The following is a 22,523-nucleotide window of genomic DNA, read 5'->3' as shown; positions in this document are numbered from 1 at the left end:
TACCTCAAAAAAAATTTGTTTTCTGATAAAATACCTAATCAGCTACTTTTAATTGATGTGGATAAAAAGAATAACTTTTATTTCAGAAATGTACTGTACGTACCATGTCGAGTGTTTTTTGTTAAATGGAAAAATCACTGGTGTGTGTCTTTAGTGTTGCACTCAAACCTATGTTATAAGTCCAGCTATTCATGGATTTGATTGCACCACTGTCTGCCTTTGCACAGATGTGTTTAGTTAATTGATTTGTTGACCATTATTGGCATAAGAGTTTGGATAAGTATGCAACTCTTGGGTAAACAGCTTGGGAGCTTAGTTGACTGGAGACTATGAAATAAGATAATTGCATTGCAGCAACTCACCACGGCTTCTTTGACAGCACCTCCCAAATCCACGACTTCTATCACTTCGAAGGAAAAGGGCAGCAGGCACGTGAAATACCACCACCTCCAAGCCACACACATAGAAACATAGAAATTTCGGCCCATCGTGTCGGCACCGGCCAACAAAGAGCCGCATAGCCCTCGGTCAGCAGCCCTGAAGGTTATATATATAAACCCATGAGCAATGGCGAAAAGGTAAAGAGCATCCAGCCCAACAAGTCCGCCCCACACAACTGCGACATCCCTTACACTGAAACATTCTACACTTCACCCCAACCGGAGTCATGTGATCTCCTGGGAGAGGCAAAAACCAGATGAAAAACCCAGGCCAATTTGCGGGGGGAGATCTGGGAAAATTCCTCTCCGACCCATCCAGGCGATCGAAACTAGTCCAGGAAATCATCCTGGCCATATTAGATTCCCTGCAGTACTTGCCATTATATCTGCGCTGGCCAACAAGGTTATCCAGTCTAATCCCAATTACCAGCTCTAGGTCCATAACCCTGCAGGTTACAGGTCTTGTATTCTATGCCTCGGCCAATAAAGGCAAGCATTCCGTATGCCGCCTTAACCACCTTATCCACCTGGTCTACTTTCAGGGATCTGTGGACAAGCACTTCAAGGTCCCTTTGTTCATCTACACTATTATGTGGCCTACCGCTTAATGTGTATACCCTTTCCTTATTAGCCCTCCCAAAGTGTATTACCTCACACTTCTCTGAATTCAATTCCATTTGCCACTGCTCTGCCCACCTGACCAGTAGATTGATATCCTCCTGCAGCCCATGACTTTCCTCTTCATTATCAACCTCACAGCCAATTTTAGTGTAATCTGTAAACTTCTTGATCATACCATCCTGACATGGAAATATATCGCTGTTCCTTCATTGTTGCTGGGTCAAAATCCTGGAACTCCTTCCCTAACAGCACTATGGAAGTACCTTCACCACACGGACTGCAGCAGTTGAAGGCAGCTCACCACCATCAAGGATGGGCATTAGTGCTGGCCTTGCCAGTGACGTCCACATCCTGTGACTGAGCAAATTTTTTATAAAACTTATGTTCAAATTGTACAAAACCGTGGATTCAAACTAACATAAAATTTTGCTAGCTATCTTTTTGGTATGTGTTAGTAAACTGCAAGAATTGGTGGTAGACTTGCCATGTCTTTGCCATTTTGATAGTAGTCATTTGATGATGTTAATCAACTTTCTTTTTCAAGGGACTCAGATCCCAAGATGACTCTCTAAATGATCCTTCACTCTTCCCCACCATCACATGGCTAGCATCAAATGTTGGGTGTGTATATGGGGATTGAATTAGTGTAACACAATAAATAAGATGATTCATACAATTTACAGTTTGTCAACTCATATTTATAACGTTGACTTGAACTGAACGTGTTCCAAATATTTGGTTTTGTGGAAAGTGAAGTTTGTTAACTTATTCAGCAGTTTACATTTTGGAAATGTTTTGTGTAGATTTATCTTGCACCTAAACAAGATTTACTTTTTCGAGAAGACAGACTATGAAAGTTAACTAGCACGAAATATAAAAACAGATAGTTAGAGTTTAGGTATACAAAAAGGAAAAGTGTGGCTAAAGTAAATGTTGGTCCCTTAGAGGACGAGACCGGGGAATTAGTAATGGGGAACATGGAGATGGCAGAAAGTCTGAACAAATATTTTGTATCCGTCTTTACGGTAGAGGATACTAACAATATCCCAACAGTGGATAGTCAAGGGGCTATGGGGGGGAGGAACTTAACACAATCCAATCACTAAGGAGGCGGTACTCAGTAAGATAATGGGACTAAAGGCAAATAAATCCCCTGGACCTGATGGTTTGCATCCTAGGGTCTTAAGAGAAGTAGCAGCAGGAATAATAGATGAATTGGTTGTAATTTACCAAAATTCCCTAGATTCTGGGGAGTCCCAGCAGAAATATAATGCCCCTGTTTTTTAAAAAAAAAGGAGACAAACAAAAAACAGGAAACTATAGACCAGTTAGCCTAACATCTGTGCTTGGGAAAATGTTGGAGTCCATTATTAAAGAAGCAGTAGTGGGACATTTGGAAAAGTATAATTCGGTCAGGCAGAGTCAGCATGGATTTATGAAGGGGAAGTCATGTTTGACAAATTTTGCTGGAATTCTTTGAGGATGTAACGAACAAGGTGGATAAAGGGGAACCAGTGGATGTGGTATATTTGGACTTCCAGAAGGCATTTGACAAGGTTCCACATAAAAGGTTACTGCATAAGATAAAAGTTCACTGGGTTGGGGGTAATATATTAGCATGGATAGAGGATTGGTTAACTAACAGAAAAGAGTCGGGATAAATGGTTCATTCTCTGGTTGGCAATCAGTAACTAGTGGGGTGCCGCAGGGATCAGTGCTGGGACCCCAACTGTTTACAATCTATATTAACGACTTGGAAGAAGGGACTGAATGTAACGTAGCCAAGTTTGCTGACGATACAAAGATGGGAGGAAAAACAATGTGTGAGGAGGACACACAAAATCTACAAAAGGACATAGACAGGCTAAGTGAGTGGGCAAAAATTTGGCAGATGGAATATAATGTTGGAAAGTGTGAGGTCATGCACTTCGGCAGAAAAAAATCAAAGAGCAAGTTATTATTTAAATGGAGAAAAATTGCAAAGTGCTGCAGTATAGCAGGACCTGGAGGCACTTGTGCATGAAACACAAACGGTTAGTATGCAGGTACAGCAAGTGATCAGGAAGGCCAATAGAATCTTGGCCTTTATTGCAAAGGGGATGGAGTACAGTTGTATAGGGTATTGGTGAGGCCACACCTGGAATACTGCGCACAGTTTTGGTTCCCATATTTATGAAAGGATATACTTGCTTTGGAGGCAGTTCAGAGAAGCTTCACTAGGTTGATTCCGGAGATAATGAGGCTGACTTATGAGGAAAGTTTGAGGAGGTTGAGCCTCTACTCATTGGAATTCAGAATACTGAGAAGTGCTCTTATTGAAACGTATAAGATTATGAGGGGGCTTGACGAGGTGGATGCAGAGAGGATGTTTCCACTGATAAGGGGAGACTAGAACTAGGGGGCATAATCTTAGAATAAGAGGCCGCCCATTTAAATCTGAGATGAGGAGGAATTTCTTCTCTGACGGTTGTAAATCTGTGGAATTCACTGCCTCAGAAAGTTGTGGAAGCTGCGACATTGAATAAATTTAAGATGGAGATACAGTTTCTTAACCGATAAGGGATTATGAGGAACGGGCAGGGAAGTGGAATTGAGTCCATGATCGGATCAGCCATGATCGTGTTAAATGGCGGAGCAGGCTCAAGGGGCCGTGTGGCCTACTCCTACTCCAATTTCTTATATTCTTACTTAACATTCATCTATAAGATTAATTTTAAACTGACTGGAATAAGGTTTATTCCAACTGATTATTTTATGCTCAACAGATTTTCTAGACAGCTGTCGTGCTAGTACTTTATTAGCGGAACTTGAAGATGATGAGGATTTGCCTGAACCAGATGAGGAGGATGATGAAAATGAAGATGACAATCAAGAAGATCAAGAGTATGAAGAAGTTATGGTATGTAATTCACTTGTAGTTACAAATGAGTGTTTTATTGAAATATTGTTGAAATGTTTGCAGTATGCTAATCTTATGAGCAGCAATATATTGTTGTGGAATGCATAATGCAGACGTTTATTACTGTGTTTGGGGTCTGGTGTTCTGTTGAGTCTATAGTTTTATAATACTTCTAAAACTAAAATTGTCTTGATTTGAACCTTGGAACACAGGAAGAGGAGGAATATGAAACAAAAGGAGGGCGTCGTAGAACATGGGATGATGATTTTGTCCTAAAACGGCAATTCTCTGCTTTAGTACCTGCTTTTGATCCACGCCCGGGTCGTACAAATGTGCAGCAAACAACCGACTTAGAAATCCCTCCCCCAGGTACATTTGTTTTCAACAAATAAAATCAAAATGGCGCACTTTAAAGATCTTTTAATTTTATTCATGTAATGATGCATCCTCCCACAATTACATAAAGCACACCTATTAACTCTTTCTTTTTTCACTTTGTGGCTCGTCGCTATGCCACTCTTTTTGCATACCTAAGTTGTGATACTTGAAGTCTTGCTGTAATGGCAACATATAATTTGTTGCATGGTGATATCGTCTCAAAGCAAACAAAATATTGATTTGATGTCTTCATTTTGGTTATGGTTTTTAAAAACTGGCATTGTTAATCTTTGAAATATGTTTTTTTTGTAGGAACACCTCGATCAGAGCTTCTAGAGGAAGTGGAGTGCACTCCTTCACCACGATTAGCACTGACTCTTAAGGTAGCAGGGTTGGGAACATCTCGTGAAGTGGAGTTGCCCCTCTCAAACTACAGAGCAACCATTTTCTGTTATGTGCAGAAACTGTTGCAGCTTTCTTGTAATGGAAATGTAAAATCTGATAAGCTTAGGCGCATTTGGGAACCAACATACACGTAAGTGAACGCACCATGAAATGTTGTATGTTTTGAATTTGATTCGAAGTTATTAAGTGGAATACTTACTAGTTTATCTAAAATGTATTGGCCCAAAATTTGTGGTTGTAATGATGGCGAAACTTCCAGCATTCGCTGTCATTACAACTGTGAAACTGACAGCAACTTCTGCTGTCCGCATATGTGCAGTTAAATGCAGAAATCCAGAAGGTGCTGTCAGTCATTCCCTGCTCTTCTACATAGTGTGCTGTTAAAATCCCCAGAGCAGGCAATCAATTGAAATCACTGAACTGATGAAAACTTCCCCTTTTATGCTGGAGTATCGCTGTTAAAAAGCCTCGAAAAAGTTAAAAGTTAAGCCTTGTTGAATAGGTGTAACGAAGTTTTTAATGGTGTACTGAGTCAGAATTACTACTGAGCAACTGTTCTGGCCATGAAAAACAAATTTTATATTTGTGGAATGTCACATTTTTCCATTATGATAAAAAAGAAATTCCATGGTTTTTAATTTTTTTTTTAAAGTTTGTTTGCTATTTCAGCTTCTACCTTAATCCCATGTGTATGTCCCAATCTTTATTTCATTCTCTGTAAAATGATTAAAAAGTGAAGGAAAATCAGTGCGTTTTACTTCCTGGTTTGTTGCCTGTGAGAATTCTTCAATGTGATTGCCTGCTCCCCCCGACATTTTTGAAGCAGCCCGCTCCCTCCGAGTATTTAATTTTTTTTTAAACAAACCCACTCCCGTGACCAACCAGCAGCACGTGTGCACAATCCCCCTCCGGTTCGTTGGCGGCAGTCGATCCATATTTAAATAATGTATTATTTCACTTTTTGTACTATTTGTGTTGGTGAGTGAAATGGATTATTATGGCTTCCACAAATAGATGCAGAGTTTGGGCCTGGGTGTGCTTAATTAGTTTTCTTAAACTTCTCAATCAGAGACATTAACATATTGTATTTTGCTGCTACCTATTTCAGTCTTAAAACTCTACTATAAAAATGTAGTAAGCTGTTAATTCCTTTTTGATAGCCAAAAGAAACCCATTCATCATTTTAGATGAGTTTAACTCCCAACAACTCTTATTCAAATTTAAATCTTGTTTCTTTATGGAGATTTTAAAATTTGGGAATGTTGCTCCTAAATTGAGATTGTAGATGAAATTCACTTGCTAAATTGGGATGTCTTGATTACATTGGAACAGTTGAAAGATACGAATAAAGTGTTGTTATTTCCATTAACAATTTACACATGGTGTGTGCTAATGTATGTAAATAGTATGGCAGATGTAGAAAATTCAGGGTGATGTAGAAAATTTCAGACTGGTGGAGTAGGGTTGCTTCTTTAAGCTTGGGGTGTTGGTGAACTTTAATCTGCCTCTGGTTATTTGCTGTATGTGTCCTTGGAGCATTTGATGCTGCTAATGTGTCAAAGTGAAGAAGTATTCCCACTTGTCAGAGCTGACATTCTCTGCTTTAAGCACAAAAAGATGCCAATCAAAAGTTTCTAACAGTAACACAAAAAACTGATGAGTGCCTATGTGATTGTTCCAGGATAATGTACAGAGAGATGAAAGATTCTGATAAAGAAAAAGGGGAAAATGGAAAGATGGTAAGAAGTGTTTCTGTTCACGCTGCTGTAATGTCAGGTTTTTTTTTGCTGCTAGGAATAACAGACTAAACTATTATATTTTTTTACTGTTAAAATTGAAATACTAACATAATTCTGACATAGACTTTTTAAAACTAAGGAGCATGAGTAATAAAAAAATGTAAATGTTTTAATGCATGTGCAACCTGTAAGACTTTACAATCAGGAAAGACCAACCTTTGGTTCTTCCTGTTGTAGGGCTGCTGGTCTGTAGAGCATGTGGAACAATACCTTGGCACTGATGAATTACCAAAGAATGACTTGATAACCTACCTGCAGAAGAATGCAGATTCAGCTTTCCTGCGGCACTGGAAATTAACCGGCACTAATAAAAGTATTAGGAAAAACAGAAATTGTTCTCAGCTCATAGCTGCATACAAGGTATATTACCGTGCAAAATATTTTTTCTGGATAATATATGCTTGCACTTGTAGAAGCAAAAACAATGCTTACATTATAATGTTTGCTTGAAATGAGCTTAATGTAAGTTTGCAGCTTTAATGCGTTTATGTTCTGTCAAAATATTTATACACCTATATAAGCTAAAATGTGTGCTAGTTCTGATTTACAAGTGGCTTTTACTAGAAGTGCTTGCAGTTGGCTATTAACACTTTTAAGTGGGTTATTGAATTTTTTTTTAAATAACTTTCTGCAGGAATTTTGTGAGCATGGATCAAAATCAACTGGACTCAGCCATGGGTCCATTTCATCTTTGCACAGTTGTGAAATTCTTAGTGGAACACGAGAGCAGCCACAAGCTAAGGCTGGGAGTGGACAGAATGCTTGCGGCGTGGAAGATGTTTTGCAATTACTTCGTATTCTTTATATTATTGCTAGTGATCCATACTCTTCATGGAGAGGTCAAGAAGGTTAGGCTGAATTTTTCTCATGGACTGAAGATGGATACATAAAATGTGATGTGATGTGTTCTACGGAATGTTTGTTCTTAAGTTTACGGGTAGATTTTTTTTCCCTGACAGAAGGTGATGGTCAACTTGAGTTCAACGTTTCACCAGAGGAATTCACAAGCAAAAAAGTCACCACTAAAATCTTACAGCAAATTGAGGTAATTGCATAAAATTGATGCAAAATATAAATTGTATGTGCATTTTTTTGCAATTCAATTTGAAAACCGATTCATTACATTGGATGGATATTTTTATTAGCTAGCTAACCTTGATGAAGATTTTTTTGGGTGGTTATATCAATGTAATTGTAATGGAATTGTGATTGATTTGAATTTTTGGATTTTTTTTTACTCTTGTTTTTGGTGTGCTAAATATTTTGTTCTGTTTGTTTATGGTGTTTGTTATTGCAGGAGCCTTTGGCTTTGGCTAGTAGTGCATTGCCAGACTGGTGTGAGCAGCTGACCAGCAAGTGTCCATTCTTGATCCCTTTTGAAACTAGACAATTGTACTTCACCTGTACAGCATTTGGAGCATCAAGGTAAAAGATGCACCAGAGTGATATTGCTTAACATTCATGTTTTTTTCCATTACAAACCATCTCTGTATCAGCACAGACTGTGAGTATGGTCTTCGTGTTTGCTTTATCTTTCACCTCTGGAAATTATAAATGTTCAACAGAAAACTTGGCATGGCAGCAAAAATGCTACTTGAACCTAGTTTGGTGTTTTTGTTTCTACTAACCCTTAACTGTACTTTGTTGAGGATGATCATTTGTAACCTTAGTTCCTACTTTCTAGATGTAGGTTTAAGATGAATGTATCCTTCATATTACTGTTGATTACTATCTTTTTAGAGCAATAGTTTGGCTGCAGAATAGACGGGAGGCCACCATGGAGCGTACCCGAACAACCACAGCAGTGAGGCGTGACGATCCTGGAGAATTTCGAGTTGGAAGGTTAAAACATGAACGAGTCAAGGTTCCTCGTGGTGATACATTAATGGAATGGGCAGAGAATGTCATGCACATTCATGCTGATAGGAAATCTGTTTTAGAGGTAAGCAGTAAAAAAAAAACTTTCAAATCCAGTTGGAATAATATGACACCAGTGGGTGATTGTGTTTGGGCAAGAGATTTAAAATGAATCGACTTGTAGTTCTCTTAGAATTATCAAAGGAGAATAAATTGAATCATTCCATTGTGTTACTCAGCTGGTTAAGGCAGTGAGTAGCCAAGCCATATAGGCTGTGAAACTGCCAGGGATTATCCATGGTTTTCACTGAATTTGCAGATCTCAGCCAGGGTTGTTACAATTGGCCTCAGTGCCTTTGTTGGGAGGGAATTGGTCAGGCTTCTCTGCTCCTGATTGTTTGTTTGGTTGGGGTGAAGGAGAGAGTTGGCAGAAATGACAGTGTTGCCAGAATTTGTTTTTGTTACATATTGTAAAGTATTGTGCACCTCAGTGGATTGACCTTTTATGAGTTGAGTACTAGTATAGGGAGAGTTTCACTGCTCTATGTTAGTTACAGAGATGACATAGTTGATGGTGATTGTATAATTTTTCTTTCAAGTCTTTTGGCATTGATCTATCTGTTACTGATATATGTTTTTAGGTTGAATTTTTAGGTGAAGAAGGAACTGGTCTTGGTCCTACTTTAGAGTTCTATGCACTCGTAGCAGCAGAGTTTCAAAAGAAAGAACTTGGGATTTGGCTGTGCGATGATGATTTTCCTGACGATGAGTCCCGACAGGTAATTCATTTGAAATGGAAATCTTTATTTTTGTTTTGAGACACACAAATTGCAATAATTATTTACTGATTAAAAAATTAAATTTAGCAAGTTGTAATAGTGCATTTATTCATAACACAATATTCAGAGTAACATGATCAAACTTTATTTTGTACGTGTAACTTTTCTGATTTTAAACAGGTCGATTTGGGAGGTGGACTTAAGCCACCAGGATATTATGTACAGCGATCGTGTGGACTTTTTTCTGCGGCTTTCCCACAGGATAGTGAAGAAATGGACAGAATAATAAAACTTTTCCATTTCTTGGGAATTTTCTTAGCCAAATGTGTTCAGGACAACAGACTGGTGGATATTCCAATTTCTAAACCTTTCTTTAAACTCATGTGTATGGGAGACATCAAAAGCAATATGAGTAAACTATTACATGAATATGGGACCCGGGTAGATGGTGACTTGCATTATACTGAAAGCCAGTCTGAGGCTTCAACAGAAGAAGGTCATGATTCTATATCTGTTGGTAGCTTTGATGAAGACTCAAAATCCGAATTTATTCTTGATCCTCCTAAACCCAAACCCCCTGGTTGGTTCCATGGAATCTTGACTTGGGAGGATTTTGAATTGGTTAATCCACACAGAGCTAGGTTCTTGAAGGAAATAAAGGAACTTTCAGTGAAAAGACGGCAAATATTAAGCAACAGAACTCTTTCGGAAGATGAGAAAAACACACAGCTCCAGGAGCTTACTTTGAAGAATCGATCAGGATCAGGGCCACCACTTGGCATAGAGGATTTGGGGTATGGATTTTCTTTATTTACTTGTGCTATAGTCATTCAGTTATCTCAAAGCTTTTTTTGTCTCTAACAGTTTGGCATCATACAGAGGCTATATTGATCAAGTGGTTGGGGTGTAACTATATAGGTATATCTTAAAGGTAGAGTCTAGGCTTTAAAGTTTCAAAAAATGCCTGAATTCCTGACGTGGCTCCAAAAACCATCTAGCCTGTCCAGATGCATGCACTTCATTTCAGCTATTGGGAAGATAATAGTTCATACCCTAATTGAACAGATTGTGTGGACAATTGAAGCTTGGAAAGAGGAGCAGTAACTCCATGTCACTACCTCTCCTAATACTAACTGGCTCTGGCTTGCTAAGAAGGAATCATGTCCCAGTGTTTCCCAGTTTACTGACTTTGTTGTGTACCAGGACTAGAGACCAACAAGGGAGGGCATGCCCGATGAAGTCAAAAGAATAATATAAGTTTTCAGGAAGTATGTTTCTTGGGATAGTTGAAGAATGATGCTTACTAAAGAAACATTGATTTTCAGTCACTGGCTCTTGGGTCAGGGTTGTGTTCTTGGTAATTAGTACTTCAATGGGTGGAAGGTTTTCAAACTTCTCTGGGTCCAAGATTCTTGAAACAATTTAATTTTTAATGAAGTCAGAGTTTCATTGGTAGCTGTGGACTTCAGACAACAACTTCACAGGGGTCCAGGAATTTCACCGCCCCCCCCCCCCAAAAAAAAAAATTGCTGTATGCTGCAGGAGTTCATCGACTCATCAAATTTCTCAGCATTACCAGGAGTAATGTGGTTTGGGTAGGTTAAAGGTAGATAGTTTTCTCTTGGTTATGGGGATTGGGAATGGGTGCTGGTTGCTGTGGATACAAGTGGTTATGTTTGTTAGGGTCATTGTCCTTTCTGGTCAATGATAGGTCCTGTTCTTTTAATAATATTTCACTCTTTTGAAAGTCAGGTTTCAGGGGAGGGATTTTTTTTTCTGAGCACTGAACTGAACTCTGGCTGGTTCAGTCATATATGGAATTAATGGTGGGTATCTAGCTGCACCAGTTCACTGATCTGGCAAAAAGTTGGAGGTGGAACAATGAAGTAAATTCCAAAGATAAGTTATTCTGTTTAAGCGAGTTAAGCCATTTGAAACCAGCTATTGAACATTGTGTATTTTTAAATGCTTCCTTAAATTTTTTGTCCAAATCTTGCAGGCTGAATTTCCAGTTTTGTCCTTCGTCCAAAGTACATGGATTTACAGCTGTTGATCTGAAACCTAATGGTGACGATGAGGTCAGTAGTAACATTTTCAGAAATAATTGGGGAAGTTTTATTTTGCTTTTAATGTAATTTCCTCACTCTCTCTCTCCCCCCCCCCCCCCCCCCCCCCCTTCACCCGGCCAAAACTGTTCCAATATTAATATTTGGGTGAGGTAACATGGGAAAAACAGGACAGGCTCGTGTTTCTCTTTACCCAGTCTTGTATTACCTTGGATCAGCTTGTCTTTGATTCCTCAATAAGATTTTCACTACATCAAAGAAGTTGGATTGAAATGTTTCTGCTTGCTTTGTTATTTTTGATATGCATTAGATTCATCTAACATGTTTTTGTTTTAGATGGTAACAATAGACAATGCAGAAGAGTATGTAGAACTGATGTTTGACTTCTGTATGCACACTGGAATACAAAAACAGATGGATGCTTTCAGAGGTAATGTCCTTTTTAATCTTCAATGTGGTAATATCAATGGGCCGGATCTTGCTGGAGTAGGGCATTTCACGGAGTGCTGCGTTAGTTAGACTCTTTTCTGCACTCTTTTTAACTCAAAATGTTTGCGGTGTAACTTGCTGTAAGTGGAAACTGATTATGGCGTGGCCAGGGCAATGGGGCATTTTGAACCTTAGTTAATGGTGGGATCAGCAGTCTACCTCCTTATCCAATGAGATTTAAGGATTGAGAAAGAAACTGACGAATGGCAGAGAAGGAAGGTGAGTTAGAGTGGGCAAAGTAGTCAAATAAGGGACAGAGAAATAGAGAGGGAAAGAATGGATTCAGAGAGAAAAATAAGACAAACGAAAGAAAGAGAAAATTTAATTTGACACTTTTATTTAAAAAAAAATCTCTTAACAACAATTGACTACATGCAGGAATGAGATTGAAAACGTGTTCCCATTCTGGGCCATATAGGATGATTGGCATTGCATTAACAATGATTACGTTGTTAAAAAGGTACTTGCAATGTTAATGACCAGACTTGACCACCTGTGACATGTTTAATGGGCAATTAGTGTGCAAATCCAGCTATTTCTTGCAGCAAAAATTGACCAAGTTCTGGAGTATCGAAACTCACGTTGTATCTCTTAATCCCCTGAATTTGCTGACTGATTTTCACATTAATAACACTGTCCGTTGTTAACACACTGTTGTTTTGCCAGCAATATCTAGCCAAATACCTCCATGTGATTAATCTTACTGACTACTTCTGTTTTTCTGTTTATGATTACTGTAAATACCTGATTAGTTATCTGTCTTGTGGGATCAGATAAAGTTTGATTAGTCTAGTTTAAAACTGTTCTGCCCCCTGATTGAAGAACGGAATATTTAAGCTTCCCTGATGTCTTAATGGATAAATGTACTGCACGGTGTCAAAGAAAGAAATACTTGCATTTATTTAGCACCTTTCATGATCACCAGACGTCTCAAAGCGCTTAACAGCCAATGAAGTACTTTTGGAGTGTAGTCACTGTTGTAATGAGGGAAACGCAGCAGCCAATTCGCGCACAGCAAGCTCCCACAAACAACAATGAGATAATGACCAGATAATCTGTTTTTTTGTTATGTTGATCGAGGGATCAGTATTGACCAGGACACCGGGGATAACGCCCCTGCTCTTCAAATTAGTGTCATGGGATCTTTTACGCCCATCAGAGAGAGCAGACGGGGCCTCGGTTTAAAGTCTCATCCGAAAGACGGTACTTCCAACAGTGCAATATTCCCTCAGCACTGCACTGGAGCGTCAGCCTAAATTTATATGTTCATGTCCCTGGAGTGGGACTTGAATCCATAGCCTTCTGACTCCGAGGCGAGTGTGCTACCCATTGAGCCACAGCTGACACTTTGGTGTGATCCAAAGTCATAGGCCTGGGATTTGAGGTCGGGATTATAGCGAACAGGCTGCATTCGCTGTCATTCCACCTTTGAAACTGACCGCAACTTTTGAGATTTTGTTGTGGTCTGTCATTGACTGCTCCGAAACTGGCTGTGCTTTGCTCCCCCACCCCACAGAGCCAGCAATCACTGAAATCTCGCAAATCATCGAAACTGCTGAAAACTTCAGCTCTTGACATAGAAACATAGAAAATAGGTGCAGGAGTAAGCCATTCGGCCCTTCGAGCCTGCACCACTATTCAATAAGATCATGGCTACTCATTCGCCTCACTACCCCTTTCCTGCTTTCTCTCTATACCCCTTGATCCCTTTAGCCGTAAGGGCCATATCTAACTCCCTCTTGAATATATCCAATGAACTGGCAACAACTCTCTGCAGTAGGGAAGTCCACAGGTTAACAACTCTGAGTGAAGAAGTTTCTTCTCATCTCAGTCCTAAATGGCTTACCCCTTATCCTTAGACTGTGTCCCCTGGTTCTGGACTTCCCCAACATCAGCAACATTCTTCCTGCATCGAACCTGTCCTGTCCTGTCAGAATTTTATATGTTTCTATGAGATCCTCTCTCATTCTTCTAAACTCCAGTGAATACAGGCCCAGTCGATCCAGTCTCTTCTCATGTCAGTCCTGCCATCCTGGGAATCGGTCTGGTGAACCTTCGCTGCACTCCCTCAATAGCAAGAACGTCCTTCCACAGATTAGGAGACCAAAACGGAACACAATATTTCAGGTGAGGCCTCACCAAGGCCCTGTACAACTGCAGTAAGACCTCCCTGCTCCTATACTCAGATCCCTTTGCTATGAAGGCCAACATACCATTTGTCGCCTTCACCACCTGCTGTACCTGCATGCCAACTTTCAATGACTGATGAACCATGACGCACAAGTCTCATTGCACCTCCCCTTTTCCTAATCTGCCGCTATTCAGATAACCTGCCTTCGTGTTTTTGCCACCAAAGTGGATAACCTCACATTTATCCACATTATACTGCATCTGCCATGCATTTGCCCACTCCCCTAACCTGTCCAAGTCACCCTGCAGCCTCTTAGTGTCCTCCTCACAGCTCACACCACCACCCAGCTTAGTGTCATCTGCAAAATTGGAGATTTTACACTCAATTCCTTCATCTAAGTCATTAATGTATATTGTAAATAGCTGGGGTCCCAGCACTGAGCCCTGCGGCACCCCACTAGTCACTGCCTGCCATTCTGAAAAGAACCCGTTTATCCCGACTCTCTGCTTCCTGTCTGCCAACCAGTTCTCTATCCACGTCAATACATTACCCCCAATACCATGTGCTATAATTTTGCACACCAATCTCTTGTGTGGGACCTTGTCAAAAGCCTTTTGAAAGTCCAAATACACCACATCCACTGGTTCTCCCTTGTCCACTCTACTAGTTACATCCTCAAAAAATTCCAGAAGGTTTGTCAAGCAAAATTTCCCTTTCATAAATCCATGCTGACTTGGACTGATCCTGTCACTGCTTTCCAAATGCGCTGCTATTTCATCTTTAATAATTGATTCCAACATTTTCCCCACTACTGATGTCAGGCTAACCGGTTTATAATTACCCGTTTTCTCTCTCCCTTTTTTAAAAAGTGGTGTTACATTAGCTACCCTCCAGTCCATAGGAACTGATCCAGAGTCGATACTGTTGGAAAATGATCACCAATGCATCCAGTATTTCCAGGGCCACTTCCTTAAGTACTCTGGGATGCAGACTATCAGGCCCTGGGGATTTATTGGCTTTCAATCCCATCAATTTCCCTAATGCAATTTCCTGCCTAATAAGGATTTCCTTCAGTTCCTCCTTCTCACGAGACCCTCGGTCCCCTAGTATTTCCGGAAGGTTATTTGTGTCTTCCTTCGTGAAGACCGAACCGAAGTATTTGTTCAACTGGTCTGCCATTTCTTTGTTCCCCGTTATAAATTCACCTGAATCTGACTTGTAAGGGACCTACGTTTGTCTTCACTAATCTTTTTCTCTTCACATAAGTATAGAAGCTTTTGCAGTCAGTTTTTTATGTTCCCAGCAAGCTTCCTCTCATACTCTATTTTCCCCCTCCTAATTAAACCCTTTGTCCTCCTCTGCTGAATTCTAAATTTCTTCCAGTCTTCAGGTTTGCTGCTTTTTCTGGCCAATTTATATGCCTCTTCCTTGGATTTAACCCAAAGAGATTAGGTGTAACTGGGATTTTGACAGCATTATTACTACTAAACAAATGTTATGGGGCGGGAAAGCTAAATTTAATTCTGTGCAGTGTGAAATTTGTCCATTTTAATAAATTAAAATGTTAAACTTCAAAATTTAAAGTTTGTCCATTTTTATTTCAGCTTTGCTTTTTCCCCATGTGAGAAGCCCAATCTTTGTTTTGCTCTGTTACATTTTTAAGAGCTTACTCATTTCCTTGTTCGCTAAGAATTCTGCATTTTGATTAGCTGCTTAGACAACCTGTTGGCGTCACAGTAGTTCGCACAAGGGGATCCTCACAAAACTTCGTTGAATTGAAGTTCTGAAAACCTGAAGTTCTTGACACAGGCGCCCGCGAGCGCTTTCGCTTCGCTGCACTGCTGACTGCAAATTCCGGGCCTTATCGACCAGAGGATCCCTGGGCTGTGCTGATCTTAGCTGGAGCACTATGACTGGTCTTAATGCTGCTAGACGTGGGGGTGGTGTAGGGAAATCAGTTGGGGCTCCTGCTCCTGATTTCTATCTTGTGATCTATGCTTGGAAGTGAGTGTGAGATTGATTGATGGGGACAGGATCTAGCTTGAGTCATGATGCATACCATGGTAAAATGTCTAGTTAACATTGTGTAGCCTTGCATGTGAAAAGTGGTCACTTGACAAGATATGGAGGGCTATTGCAGCATGTTGAACAGTATACCACTAAGAGCCAGACCCCTTGGGTGAATGGTGGGGAAGAAATCTCTGAATATTAGGAGTAATCTATAGTATTATGAAATTATTCAAGACAGAACTCTGAGGAAGAATAGAAACTAGATGATAAAACAACAACTATTGTAGCACATTTAACGTAATGAAAAGTCCCAAGGCTCTTCACAGGAGTATAGAGATTTTTTTTTTAAAGTTAAACACACAAGTAAAAATGCTTTTTTTAAAAAAAAAAAAATTACAAAAACATTGCTATGTGTCAGTGTTTTGGGATACCATCCTGTCATCATTGAGCAAGTGAAATTGTGCAAAAATTGCATCAGAATGCTCTTTGCAAAGCTAGTATAAATTTTAACAGATGTATGTCAAAAAGTTAAGCAAGGGCATGTATAAAAAGCCAAAATTAGAACATTTAACTATTCGATGTGTGTGAATGATGTCATTTTCCCCTCCCCTCCTTTTCCAGATGGGTTCAACCATGTCTTTCCTATGGAAAAGATGAGCTCTTTCAGCCATGAAGAAGTTCAAATGATCCTTTGTGGAAACCAGTCACCATCTTGGACTGCGGAGGATATCATTAACTATACTGAACCCAAATTGGGCTATACCCGTGATAGGTATTTGTAAATATTTTTGTATTCTCATGACAATTAATGAAGCTATTATAATTGAATATTTTCTTCTTTTTAGTATTACTAACTTTTTATTGTTCCCAACTTGAGAATTGGTGACATTCCTTACACAATTCTTTAGAAGTCCTGCTACAACTGTACAGGGTATTAGTGAGGGCACACCTGGAGTACTGCGTACAGTTTTAGTCTCTCTATTTAAGGGAGGATATACTTGCATTGGAGGCTGATCCAAGGAGGTTCACTAGGTTGATTCCGGAGATGAAGGGGTTGACTTACAAGGATAGATTGAGTAGGTTGGGCCTATACACATTGGAGTTCAGAATAATGAGAGGTGATCTTATTGAAACTTGTAAGATAATGAGGGGGGCTTGACAAGGTGGATGCAGAGAGGATATTTCTACTCTTAGGGAAAACTAAAACATAGTCTTAGAATAAGGGACCGCCCATTTAAAACTGAGTTTCTTCTGAGAGTTGTAAATCTATGGAATTCTCTGCCCCAGAGAGCTGTGGAGCTGGGTCATTGAATATATTTAAGGGAGAGATAGACAGATTTTTGAGCAATAAGGGAGTAATGGGTTATGGGGAGCAGGCAGGGAAGTGGAACTGGTCCATGATCAGATCAGCCATGATCTTATTGAATGGCAGAGCAGGCTCCAGGGGCCAAATGGCTTTCTCCTGCTCCTATTATGTTTATCTCCCATTACATGTACAATCAACCTGTTCCAAAGAGCTGTACAAGACCAACTTGGTGTGACCTGACATGTTCATCCTTTTGTGAATGAGTAACTCGCCAAACCTTTGCGTGGCACTGTCATAAAATAGTACTATTAATGTTAGGAACTAGCAGTACCTATAAACATACAGAATTTCTTCAAATAGTTCTGAACAGGGTATGTATTTATACGTACTAATACAAATTTGAATAAAGGATACATATTTGTGATTTATTAGATATTACATTCGATGGTTAAATCCAACTTGATGCACAAGTGGTAGTTTGATAAATATTGTATCAAATGAACCACTTTTTTTAATACCACTTTCAAAGCATTAGGAAATGTTAAGTGTGATTGATTCGCCACTGCTTGAGATGCTGCATTACACAGTAACATTTTGATGTCTTTTTAAGTAGCAAAATAAAAGTGGCCGTCATAGCCGTGAGCTGGATGATTTCAAATGGCCAGTTAGCGTTAACTGTTGGCAGTGCAGTTGCTGGAGGAATCTTTGTCTCTTGTGCAATGTTCTGTGGTGTACCATTGCAGGGAATGCAGCTGATTGAATAGAATGTTCTGGTATGCCCAGTTATGGAGAGAAATTAGTCCTGCAAGACATTATCCCTCAAGTTAAACAGTGCAGTCCAAGATGCAAATTAAAACAATTCACTTTTTCCCCTAATCATACATGCACAGCTAAGATGGGAAAGTGATGTATTTAAAGATCTCTGCTGCTGATACGGGCCCATTAGGAGATTTGTGAGACTATTTTGGGTGATGATCCTTAAAGATTTCTTCCATTGCACGCACAGAGCCATAGCTGACATTGAGAACCATGGGTGCAAACTCCTACTCTTACCATTGTATTGCACTACTGATTCTGGTGAAGGTTTATGTTTATAATGTACAGAAACAAGCAGCGTTTCATTGAACATGTGACCAACAGGATTTTATATTCGATTTCCCTCTTTTTTTAGATTGCAGCATCTAGTGCTTAGTTTTTTATATTGACATCTGCATGACTTCTTGCAATTCATGTTACTTGCTTAACATAGTAAAAGAATTTCACTCTTTCTGCTTAGTCCGGGATTCATCCGATTTGTAAGGGTTCTTAGTGGGATGTCGTCAGATGAAAGGAAGGCATTCCTGCAGTTCACCACGGGATGTTCCACTCTCCCACCAGGTGGTTTGGCCAATCTTCACCCACGGCTCACTATTGTACGCAAGGTATGCAGTTTAAATTTAAAATTATCAATTAAATACATGTGCTGCATTGAAAGATTTGTTCATGTTGAAAAACTGTTATTTTATTAAAATATTTCCTTTTTATTAAATGATAATTGCACAAATCTGTTCTGGAATGGGGAGGTTTAGATTGTTTTACCTCCAGGAAAATCCATTTTTCAGGCTTCCAATCTATTAGTTTGAATGTAGATAACCTGAACCTAACCAGGAGGTGCATGCACACAATACTTTTGACCTGTAATGAGGGATTTTTTTAGAGCTATGTAATTCCATGTAAAATCTGTACAGTTGCCTATTAAATATGATGCATTAAATTACCCAAGAAATGCATTTTAACATAATTCTTTCCAATTAGGTCGATGCGACAGACGCAAGTTATCCATCAGTGAACACGTGTGTGCACTACCTTAAATTGCCTGAATATTCCTCTGAGGAAATCATGAGAGAACGTTTGCTAGCTGCTACAATGGAGAAAGGCTTTCATCTTAATTGAGCTGATAGTCATTGATGGATAGTGAACGGACACTGAATCTAAAACTAGAAAAGCCTCTTGTGTTTGTGTGAAAAAAATGTTGATCTCCAGCTGTGCTCTGATGCAGCTTGCCTTTTTAAGGCTTTAGAGAAAAAACATAATGAATAACTGTTAGCTGCTAATGTTTTGGCAGGAACAAACTTCTCCTGTTAATAATTACAAGGCCAGCAAATATAATGGCACAGAGCACTGTGTGCTGCTTCAAGGGCTTATGAGACTGGAAGCTGGGACAGTCCTTTAGATGTTCCTAAGGGCAGTTTTTGTCATGTTTTCAGTGTTTAATTTCTGACAATGCATCGTGTCATATTTAGTTTCATTATGCACAGCAATTGGTACCTGGGTTCACTACGAATGCCACTTTTTGACCTCCTTTGCTGGCCTAACGCTATTGGTCAAGAACCTGCTTGTGTAGAATTGTAATGTAGAGAGTGAATGGGTATTTCTCCCAACAGCATTTCCTGTTTACTAGTGCCTGCACTGTTTATTGGAGTATTAAAGTTTACTTGCTCTGTTTTATTATACAATCATGAATAAGCTTTTTTTTTTCCTGTTTGTTCGGTGTGAGTATGTTTTCATTCATTAATGCCCTGCTCCGAAGATCAAATCCTTGAGTGCATTTGTGCAATTTTACAGTAAAGCTAGCAACACTGGTTCTAGGTGCAAGGCACACTTTAAAGCAAGCTAAGCTTTTCCCTGTATTTCTTTGTATATTATAAACATTTATTTAACTCGAGTTGCAGTTTCAAGTCATACAAACTATTTTCAAATGTGTATGCTCAAAATAATCATTAAAATGTTTGCAAAGTATTTGAGTGAATTGCCTTTTCTGTAAATGTTGATTAAGCTTTTCTAATTTAGTGATTTTTTTTTTGTCGTGATAAATACTTTTATTTTTGGGTATGTTAAACTTGTATTAACAAAGGTAAAAGAAAAATGAAATAGCATTTACATATTTCCTTTCACATTTTCACGACATTCCAAACTGCTTCACAATCAAAGAATTACTAATGCAAGTTATTGATTTAATTTTATTACTCCACATGTCATGAATAAATTAAGATTATATAACTTCAAAAATCAGACAATAAAAAATTTCAGGCTGCAAAATATTGGCCTGATACTTCATTCTTTCTCCTTTCTTCTTTCTCCACGCCCCAGCATCCTTTGCCTTGTTCCATGACCCAATCTGAAGGTCCTGCGATAAGACCCAACACCAGCTTCTGCAGGTGCCCTTCCATTACATAGTGAGGAAACTGACGTGGGAGGGCCGAAACCCCCTTGCACCTCATTTCCCTTGGCTGCCGCTGTCATGCACTTGTAGATGCAGGCCCATGCCCAAGTCTTGGATATCACCGGAGCAATGTAAATAGGGTGGTGACCCAACATAATAGGACTCTGTCCCCTTTTTCTCTCCATAGCACCTGAGAGCTGAGCATTCCCCAGAAGCTATGGAGAGGAATCTGTAACTGTGTTTAGGAACCGTGATGATTCACCTTTAGCTCTTTTTCTCCTGTTGGTTGTAACCAGCTCTTCCACGGTGAAATGCATTGTGCAAATGTCGAGGGATGCAAGTTTAATTTTCTCACTGGATTGAGTTCTTCTCCAAGCTGCTGCACAATGGAGAGGAAGCAGACTTTCATTGGTGTCACATGTATGGGGAAAGGGAACGATATCTCTGGATCACTGTTGCATACATTGAAAGAACTAGCTACAAAGCAGATTTAATCAGTGGCATGGGAACAGCTTATCTATCAGTTTTTGACCAAAAAACATATGTTCTATTTGGGCCTGTTTAAGGATAGAAAAAGGGGACTTGAAGGAATCTTAGACTATCAATAAAAAAGCCTGTAAATTTTTTTGTCAGTTTTGAAAGGTGTGTTTACAAATTTTAAGCTTTGTGGCTTTATTGTCTTGCTATCTGCATTTAAACTGTGGGCATGATACAGAAAGAAAATCCTGTTCCCATAGCCACTCCTGCTGAGTTCTAATTCTGTCAAACTGATTTTACAGACTACAAAATTACCATGTTTCTTTCATCAGAACTCCAGAGATTCAAAGAGTCAAGATTTCTTCTGTGTGCGAGCTCATTGAAAATTGTCAATGTTTATAAAGAACACATTTATGATTTCACTCCACCTAGTGCACCAACATAAATCTTTCTCCGCTGTTATTAAATTTAAAATGAATGATCCTTCCTGGGCCAGAAAAAGGACAGGGATTCAAAGGAATTGTCAATCTCATACTGGAGATGATTGTTTTGAAAACCACCTCGAAGAACTTAAAAAGCACACTCGAATTCAATTTTCTCAGTGAAATTGCTTTTTGACACTTTATTAGATCTAAATGAAAATGCATCTAAAACTAAACTCTGTTATATTCTCAATGATGGTGAACCCGGCACGTGAGTGCAGAAGACAAGGCTGAAGCGTTTGCAACCATCTTCAGCCAGAAGTGCCGAGTGGATGATCCATCTCTGCTACCTCTTGAGGACCCACCATCACCGAAGCCAGTCTTCGGCCAATTCGATTCACTCCACATGATACCAAGAAACAGCCGCGCGCACTGGTTACAACAAGGTTGTGGGCCCCAACAACATCCCAGCTGTCGCGCTGAAGACTTGTGTTCCAGAACTAGCCACGGCTCTCGTCAAACTGCAACACTGGCATTGACCCAACAAAGTGGGAAATTGCCCAAGTATGTCCTGTTCACAAAAAGCAGGACAAATCCAATCTAGCCAATTATCCACCCCATCAGTCGACTCTCAATCATCAGCAAAGTGACAGAAGGCGTCATCGATGGTGCTATCAAGTGACACTTATTCACCAGTAACCTGTTCAGTGATGCTCAGTTTGGGTTCTGCCGGGACCACTTTGCTCCAGACCTCATTACAAACTTAGCCCAAATATGGACAAAAGAGCTGACTTCCAGAGGTAAGGTGACGGTGACTGCCCTTGACATCAAGGCAGCAATTGACCAAGTGTGGCGCCAAGGAGCCTGGTATGATTGAAGTCAATGGGAATCGGGGGAAACTCTCCACTGGCTAGTCATAGTTACCACAAAGAACATAAGAAATAGGAACAGGAATCAGGCATTTAGCCCCTCAAGCCTGCTCCGCCATTCAATATCATGGTTGATCTGATCATGGGCTCAACTCCACTTCCCTGCCCACCACCCCCCCCCCGCCCCTTAACCCTTTACTCTCATTGCTCAAAAATCTGTCTATCTCCGCCTTAAATATATCCAATGATCCAGTCTCCACAGCTCTCTGGGGCAGAGAATTCCACAGATTTGCAACCCTCAGAAGAAATTCTTCCTCTTCTCTGTTTTAAATGAGCGACCACTTATTCTTAAACTATGCCCCAGTTCTAGATT

At 39.7% G+C, this 22,523-nt stretch overlaps 1 protein-coding gene across 4 annotated transcripts in view; it reads left to right on the top strand.

Moving 5' to 3' along the window:
* hectd1 (HECT domain containing 1) overlaps positions 1-19,958 on the top strand; it is a 118,909-nt gene extending 98,951 nt beyond the window's left edge. For 3 of the 4 annotated variants that reach the window (XM_070879032.1, XM_070879033.1, XM_070879031.1), the window contains exons 27-42: positions 3,827-3,960; positions 4,173-4,329; positions 4,651-4,873; positions 6,425-6,482; positions 6,720-6,902; positions 7,177-7,390; positions 7,502-7,587; positions 7,840-7,967; positions 8,283-8,484; positions 9,041-9,178; positions 9,359-9,972; positions 11,178-11,256; positions 11,581-11,674; positions 16,496-16,646; positions 18,457-18,601; positions 18,975-19,958. In XM_070879032.1, the coding sequence (XP_070735133.1) occupies positions 3,827-3,960; positions 4,173-4,329; positions 4,651-4,873; positions 6,425-6,482; positions 6,720-6,902; positions 7,177-7,390; positions 7,502-7,587; positions 7,840-7,967; positions 8,283-8,484; positions 9,041-9,178; positions 9,359-9,972; positions 11,178-11,256; positions 11,581-11,674; positions 16,496-16,646; positions 18,457-18,601; positions 18,975-19,112 (2,744 nt within the window). In that variant the 3' untranslated portion in view covers positions 19,113-19,958. The remainder of the gene's footprint in view (positions 1-3,826; positions 3,961-4,172; positions 4,330-4,650; positions 4,874-6,424; positions 6,483-6,719; positions 6,903-7,176; positions 7,391-7,501; positions 7,588-7,839; positions 7,968-8,282; positions 8,485-9,040; positions 9,179-9,358; positions 9,973-11,177; positions 11,257-11,580; positions 11,675-16,495; positions 16,647-18,456; positions 18,602-18,974) is intronic. The other variant, XM_070879034.1, reaches the window with a different exon arrangement.
* Positions 19,959-22,523: the final 2,565 nt, after the last annotated feature.

Source organism: Pristiophorus japonicus, chromosome 4, assembly GCF_044704955.1.
Source record: "Pristiophorus japonicus isolate sPriJap1 chromosome 4, sPriJap1.hap1, whole genome shotgun sequence".
NCBI lineage: Eukaryota > Metazoa > Chordata > Chondrichthyes > Pristiophoridae > Pristiophorus > Pristiophorus japonicus.
This window is presented reverse-complemented; position numbering and strand designations above follow the sequence as displayed.